General features: G+C 60.0%; 1 protein-coding gene across 1 annotated transcript; it reads right to left on the reverse strand.

Moving 5' to 3' along the window:
• Positions 1–6,051: 6,051 nt before the first annotated feature.
• On the reverse strand, positions 6,052–7,176 carry LOC125356802 (sperm motility kinase-like). The gene has a single exon (XM_048353509.1). The coding sequence runs from the start codon at positions 7,174–7,176 to the stop codon at positions 6,052–6,054; it is 1,125 nt and encodes a 374-aa protein (XP_048209466.1).
• Positions 7,177–7,659: the final 483 nt, after the last annotated feature.

The raw sequence follows: 7,659 nt of genomic DNA on the forward strand, positions 1-7,659 counted from the left end.
TAGATGTGGCTTTATAGTAGATACTACAATAGTTTTATTCACATTTAGGAAATCAACAGGATACTTTTTTATTGTTGTTGCCAGTCATGGGCCTTGGACTCAGGGCCTGAGCACTGTCCCTGGCTTCTTCTTGCTCAAGGCTAGCACTCTGCCACTTGAGCCACAGCGCCCCTTCCGGCTTTTTCTGTGTATGTGGTGCTGGGGAATAGAACCCAGGGCTTCATGCGTGCTAGGCAGGCATGGTGCTGCTAAGCCACATTCCCAGCCCCTCAACAGGACACTTTTTGAGCGGGAATGTCATCCTGTCACTCCTCTGGGGAAGCCCAAGCCCCGCGCTGCCCCCGCTCCTCTGCCTTCCCTGCTCTGCTCTCTGTGCTCCTCTGCCTTCCCCGCTCTGCTCTCAGTGCTCCCTTGCCTTCCCCGCTCTGCTCTCAGTGCTCCCTTGCCTTCCCCGCTCTGCTCTCTGTGCTCCCTTGCCTTCCCCGCTCTGCTCTCTGTGCTCCCTTGCCTTCCCCGCTCTGCTCTCAGTGCTCCCTTGCCTTCCCCGCTCTGCTCAGTGCTCCCTTGCCTTCCCCGCTCTGCTCTCAGTGCTCCCTTGCCTTCCCCGCTCTGCTCAGTGCTCCCTTGCCTTCCCCGCTCTGCTCTCTCAGTGCTCCCTTGCCTTCCCCGCTCTGCTCAGTGCTCCCTTGCCTTCCCCGCTCTGCTCTCTCAGTGCTCCCTTGCCTTCCCCGCTCTGCTCTCAGTGCTCCCTTGCCTTCCCCGCTCTGCTCTGTGCTCCCTTGCCTTCCCCGCTCTGCTCTCAGTGCTCCCTTGCCTTCCCCGCTCTGCTCTGTGCTCCCTTGCCTTCCCCGCTCTGCTCTCTGTGCTCCCTTGCCTTCCCCGCTCTGCTCTCAGTGCTCCCTTGCCTTCCCCGCTCTGCTCAGTGCTCCCTTGCCTTCCCCGCTCTGCTCTCTCTCAGTGCTCCCTTGCCTTCCCCGCTCTGCTCTCTCTCAGTGCTCCCTTGCCTTCCCCGCTCTGCTCTCTCTCATTGCTCCCTTGCCTTCCCCGCTCTGCTCTCAGTGCTCCCTTGCCTTCCCCGCTCTGCTCTCTCTCAGTGCTCCCTTGCCTTCCCCGCTCTGCTCTCTCTCAGTGCTCCCTTGCTCCAGCCACTGCTGTTCCTGCTGCTCCTGGAGCCAGGCGCCTGCCACGCCCGCCTCCCACGCCCGCGTGCGCTCCTTCATCCTTCCCACAGTCACCGCGCCAGAGAGCCGGTCTCTGTTCCCCTGGTCACACACTCGCACACGCACACACACATACGCACACACGCACACACACGCACGCACACACACAGCATTCCCACCACTCGTCCCATTCTCTTCCTTTCCGCCTTGTACTTAATCTTTTTTTTTTTTTTGGAGATAGGACGTGTGTGTTGTGCGCGTGCGCGTGTGTGACTCACACGTCTGGTCACCATCTCTTTTCCTTATGTGTAAACGCTCCTTGTCTGCACACGTGTTCTCGCCCGCCCAATGCTCGCTGCGCGGAGGCCGCCGCGCTGTCACTCACCACCAGCGTCCCTTCCAGCGCCTCCCACCACCCCCTCCACGGCCCCCCCCCAGCGTCTCCCCCCACCCCTCTGCCTGACCCCCCCGCTTCAGCCCCATCCTGACGCCGTGTACACCCCGATAACACACGGCAGTGTGCGCACCCGCCACACACCACTCCACCACCGCCTCCTCGAGGACGTCCTCGCACCCTCCCTCCATCAGCCCCCCCAGGGACGTCCTCGCACCCTCCCTCCATCAGCCCCCCCAGGGACGTCCTCGCACCCTCCCTCCATCAGCCCCCCCCAGGGACGTCCTCGCACCCTCCCTCCATCAGTCCCCCCCAGGAACATCCATGCACCCTCCCTCCATCAGCCCCCCCCAGGGACGTCCATGCACCCTCCCTCCATCAGCCCCCCCAGGGACGTCCATGCACCCTCCCTCCATCAGCCCCCCCAGGGACGTCCATGCACCCTCCCTCCATCAGCCCCCCCCCAGGGACGTCCTCGCACCCTCCCTCCATCAGCCCCCCCCCAGGGACGTCCATGCACCCTCCCTCCATCAGCCCCCCCCCAGGGACGTCCATGCACCCTCCCTCCATCAGCCCCCCCCAGGGACGTCCTCGCACCCTCCCTCCATCAGCCCCCCCCAGGGACGTCCTCGCACCCTCCCTCCATCAGCCCCCCCCCAGGGACGTCCATGCACCCTCCCTCCATCAGCCCCCCCCCAGGGACGTCCATGCACCCTCCCTCCATCAGCCCCCCCCAGGGAGTCCCAGGGACGTCCATGCACCCTCCCTCCATCAGCCCCCCCCAGGAACATCCATGCACCCTCCCTCCATCAGCCCCCCCCAGGGACGTCCATGCACCCTCCCTCCATCAGCCCCCCCAGGGACGTCCATGCACCCTCCCTCCATCAGCCCCCCCCAGGGACGTCCATGCACCCTCCCTCCATCAGCCCCCCCAGGGACCCAGGGACGTCCATGCACCCTCCCTCCATCAGCTCCCCCCCGCAGGGTGTCCCAGTCTCTCCTCGGGCAGCGTGTCCACCCTGCCAAACAGAAGCTAGGTCATGGCCGACGTCCTGTTCCTGCTACCCCGTGAGACCCTCAACTTCGGGGCAACAATTTGGTCCTCTCCTCCTTCCCTGCCATGCTGAACATGGCTACTGCAGGAAGGTTTGGGGGAACACTAGCGTCCAGCCAGAGCCGCTGCGGTGGGGCAGCCTCTGCGGCCCCCACAGCCCGCTAGGCTCCTAGAAAGGGATCCCCATTAGGAACTGAAGAAACAACATGTCTGCCGCCAAGTGAGGTCTCCGGCCACCCCACACCAGGCCCACCGGCTTCTTCCCTGAATTAATAATGCTCGTGAATCAGCTCTCTCTCCAAAAAGAAAAAAAACAAGGGGCTGGGATATAGCCTAGTGGCAAGAGTGACTGCCTCGGATACACGAGGCCCTAGGTTCGATTCCCCAGCACCACATATACAGAAAACGGCCAGAAGCGGCGCTGTGGCTCACGTGGCAGAGTGCTAGCCTTGAGCGGGAAGAAGCCAGGGACAGTGCTCAGGCCCTGACTCCAAGGCCCAGGACTGGCAAATAAAAAAGAAAAAGAACAAGGCTTCCCTGTGTATGCCTACCCATTTCGCTTACAGAAAAACAAAACCGAACGAGTGATGTTCATCTGGACGTCCAGAGTCCACGTGTCCTCAAAGGCTTTCTCCTCCACAGGTGTCTGTGTCGAGAGTGACGGGAAACCATCACGCCTGTCCCCAGCCCCTGGCCCGGTGGCTAGTTCAGTGCCTTGGAATTCTCTAAGCACGCTCTCGAGGGGAGGAGGGGAGAAACACCTACAGGGAGCGTCCTGCTCTCGGTGGCTCATCGCAGGCTGTCTGGTCGAATCCTGCCACCCCCTGGGAGAGTGGGCACAGGGCTCTCCAGCCAGGACACCGGAGGCGGGAGAGCCGCGCGTTCATGCGTCTTTAATTACTCTTAGAGGCCGGCATTTGAGCTCAGGCCTTGTGCTTGCGAGGCAGCAGCTCTGCCACTCGCCCCGTCCTCTCCTCCCGAAGGTGGCGGAGAACCGAAGCCTCCTCGTGGACGACAACTGCAGACCGCACTCTGCCAGCCCGTGCCTCCCGTGCAGCTGGGGTGCGAAACACGGGCCGCCACGCCACGCCACGCCCGGCCCATCCACGCTCGCGAAGCCGCGCACCGCCTGGCTCCCCCGTGCGGCCCCACGACGGGCAGGCGCTGGCCGCCTGAGCCAAACCCGCCGGCGGGAACGGAGCCGGCTCTCGCCCTCCCGGCGCTCGGCTGCAGCCCCGCGCCCGCGAGGCCCGGTCACCCGGCACGCTCACACGTTGCCAAAGAAACAGTCGCTTCCTCTCCGACTGGGGACAGGCCCATCTCCCTCTGCGTCCAGCTGGTTCCCCTCCTAATCGCCTCTCCATTTGCATGCTGGATTTCCCCTGGGTTGGGACTGTAGCAAGCTGGTTTTCCTGAGACCGTCATCTGCTTGTGGGCTTCTGACACACCTTGGCAAGGAGAGAGAAGCAGCGCCAATCATTCAAAGCGAACTCCTTGCTCTTTCACTAGGAAATGGGGGTGCACAGGCCCCTGGGCTCGCAAATGTTCTAGACTTTGAAGGGTGTCTCTGATTTGGGTCATGTCGGGCCTTGGAGAAGCGTGTGCTTAGTGGCAGAAATGCCGGAGGTCTCCCACGGTATCCGAGTCCAAAGCCGACCACATACCGAAAGAATGCACACATCCGTCCATCGGGAGGCAAGTCAGAGGGCAGTGGGGAGGAGGGCGGCCCGGAAGGGCGGCTCGGAAGGAGGCTCGGGAGGGAGGCTCGGGAGGGAGGCCCGGAAGGGCGGCTCGGGAAGGAGGCTCGGGAGGGAGGCTCGGGAGGGAGACCCGGGAGGGCGGCTGGCCGGTGCTGCGCTCACCTGAGATGAGGCCTCCCGACTCCAGCAATGTCTCTGGGGGCAGCAAGCCTGGGTTTTGTCCCGGACACAGCAGGCTGCCCTCGGGAGGCCTCCTTAAAGAAAACCACCCAGCCCAAAGGACCGCACTGGAATCCAAGCAGCACTGGGAACAAACGCGAGCAGACAAAGCCGCTTCCGAGCGGAATCTCTCATGGAAACCAGGCCCCGGTCTACCCAGGAGGAACCCACTACCAGGCTCTGTCCACACCCTCGCCAGAAACCCCGTCTCAGGATGAGAGCAGCCAGAGGGAGGATAAACCCAACAATAACACTGTCCCATAACTTGTGTCTAAAACTGGTTCTGAAAGTTTTCCACCAGATGAAGATTCTGGGTTACCCTCAGCATTCTATTCAAGTTCCCAAAGGTCCTTGGAAGTTCAAGACAGGCTCCCCGCAGCTCCTAAAAGGAGATGCGTTGCCAGGCCCCGTGGCTCACACCTGTAACCCCAGCTTCCAAGGAGGCTGAGAACAAGAAGAATGGTGGTTTGAAGCCATCCCAGGCAGAAAATCCCGTGAAACTCCATCTACAAAATTATAGACGGACAGACAGATAATCTCACAAATGAGGCCAGGTTCGGGGACTAAAAGAGAACCAAAAAGTAAACCTGAAAATAACTACGCTGACTGGGCTGCAATCTCTCCCCAGATGGGTCGTCTGAGAAGGTAAATCACTGAACACGAAGGAAAAGCCCACATTTTACACCACTTTTTTGAGTAACTAAGACCCATCCTCGGCCTCTTGACTCTGATTGAGAATCATAAAAGGTCCACCTAAACCCATAGTCCATGCTTGAGAACTCAGCAAAATGAGTAGGGGTTGTTAAGGGAGGTAACTGAATGTAGGTAAGGGTTCGAGCTGGGATCCCTCCGCTCGGGAGGTACAAGCAACTTCAGGCCGCCTTTAGCTCACCTTTCAGCCTTGGGCAGCCGGCTCAGTGCTCGATGTCCTCTGGTTAGAATCCACCTGGAGAATCCCTTCGTGCTTGCCCCCCCCCCACCCCCACCCCGTCCTGCTGGGCTGGACTGAGGCCTCTGTTGGGCAGGCTGGCACGAGGCAGTGCGAACTTCTCGCCTAACTCCCATCTGCAGCTCTTTAACTCCGCCTCCCAGTGACCGTCCCCAAGAAGCCCTGGGTTCTGGGGCTTCCCATTGTCTTGCTATGTTTCCGGTTCTTTACCTCTTCCTTTGGAACAACTGTCTCTAACCTGTGGACATGACTCTGGGGCCTGCACACAGCAGCACACTCTGCGAAGAGCGGAGGCTACGCAGCGAGCCGCCCTCCTCCAACTGGAGGCTGTGAGCTCGTCATTCGGCCGCCCGGAGGAAAGGATGTTCTCCTCTGACCCGCTTCTCTCATCGCTGCTCAAGAAGAAAGAGCAGTTATGGGAAATCACAGAATCCTGGGATGAGATCATGCTGGAACTGCGGCTCTTCTGCACCAAGCAGAGGGGAATGGCGGGCAGGGTGGCACTTAGGCCTTTCCTCCTTGGTGACTGCTTGCCGTCATAGGACAACTGAGATTCGGATGGGCTGACGGCGGTGTTAAGCCGGGCAGGGAGGCTGGCTGTCTTTCGTGGAGGGAGGGGGAGGGTGGAAAGGTCTGTAGGAGTTGGGCAGGGTGGAACAGTCAAAGGCGCTGTTTTTGACTGTCCCACTGCTGCCATTCTTCTTTAGGTGTTCTTTGATGACAAGATACGTGCCCATGGCTTCGTTGAACGCTCTGTCCAGTATAGACTTGCAGATCTCAGCTAGGCTGTACCCCATGTCGCACATGACGGCAACGATAATGGGGTCCAGCTCATTGGGCAGAGGCTCATCGGGACATGGGGAATGTTCCTCAACTCGCTGGAGCCACGGGTTCTCCATTATTTGTTCAATACTGGGCCTGCGCTTTGGGTCTGGAGTTAACATTTGGAAGATGATATTTCGCCCTCTTGCAGACAGGTGAAATGGAGCAAGGTACCTGGCCTCCAAGACGCATGCCCGGATCTGGCTAAAATTCATCCCCTTAAATGGGAATTTTCCTGTTATCATAAAATACAAAAGGACACCCAGGCCCCAGATGTCCACCTTGCAACCATCGTAGTTTTCATGCAGGAACATTTCAGGGGGACGGAATATCAAGGCACCACATACATCCTTCAGCAACTGCCCCGGGGCGGTCCTGATGCTCAGGCTAAAGTCGCTGACCTTGGCATCGCCCTTGGCATCCAACAGGATGTTGGTGGGCTTAAGGTCTCTATGTGCTATTCCATTCTGGTGAAAGTACTGCACGGCACTCACGATCTGTCTGAAGAGTCTCCTCGCTTCATCCTCAAACAGACGCCTGGATTTCTGGATCCACCCCAGGAGGTGGCCCCTGGTGGCCAGCTCCATGACTAGGTACACGTGCTCATCCTTCTCCATCACCTGGTACAACCGGATGACATGTGGGTGCTGTAGCGTCTTGACGATGTCCACCTCGTTTTCGACCCGATGGCTGTTGGACTGTCCCTTCAGGAGGATTTTCACTGCCACCTCCGTGTCTGTGAGGCGGTGGTGGGCCAGTTTCACATATCCGAAGCTGCCGTAGCCAATGATCTCCTTCATATGGTACTGTTCAACCACCAGCTGCTCCTCCTCCTCCTCCTCCAGGGAGCTCGAGGATAATTTGCCGAATCCTGCCATCCTCCCGCTAGGATGCCGAGTAGCAAAGCTAGCTACCTGCAGGCGGGTGCCAGTGGCTCCGGCCTGGGGCCCCAGCTGCTCAGGACGCTGAGATCTGAGGCTGGCCGTGCCCCGAAGCCGGCTGGGGCAGGGAAGTCCCCGGGAGCCCCTTACCTTCGGTTAACCCCTCGACAGCAGGAGGGCAGGAAGCCGAGCCCGGGCTCAAAGTGGCCGAGCACGGGCCTTGCGCAAAGGCGCTCGGGGACGGCGCCCAGGCCCTGAGTTCAAGCCCCATGGCCTGGGGGGTGGGAGGGGTGTCTAAAAAAACAATAAATGTTGAAACACCAGAAAGATAAGCAGAAAGAAATAGCCACACACGAAGCCCCTGTCCCTGTCCCCAGCTCCCCTCCCACACACACACGGTGGGCGTGCAACCAAGTGAGGCCGGCGGGCGCCATAATGGCGGGAGGAGGCAGAGAGCAAGGGCCTCCTATATATACCCCG

This window comes from Perognathus longimembris, chromosome 8 (assembly GCF_023159225.1).
Source record: "Perognathus longimembris pacificus isolate PPM17 chromosome 8, ASM2315922v1, whole genome shotgun sequence".
Classification (NCBI taxonomy): domain Eukaryota; kingdom Metazoa; phylum Chordata; class Mammalia; order Rodentia; family Heteromyidae; genus Perognathus; species Perognathus longimembris.

Excerpts from the sequence above, each read along its gene's own strand:
- LOC125356802 (XM_048353509.1), bottom strand. The coding sequence starts at position 7,176 with ATGGCAGGATTCGGCAAATTATCCTCGAGCTCCCTGGAGGAGGAGGAG.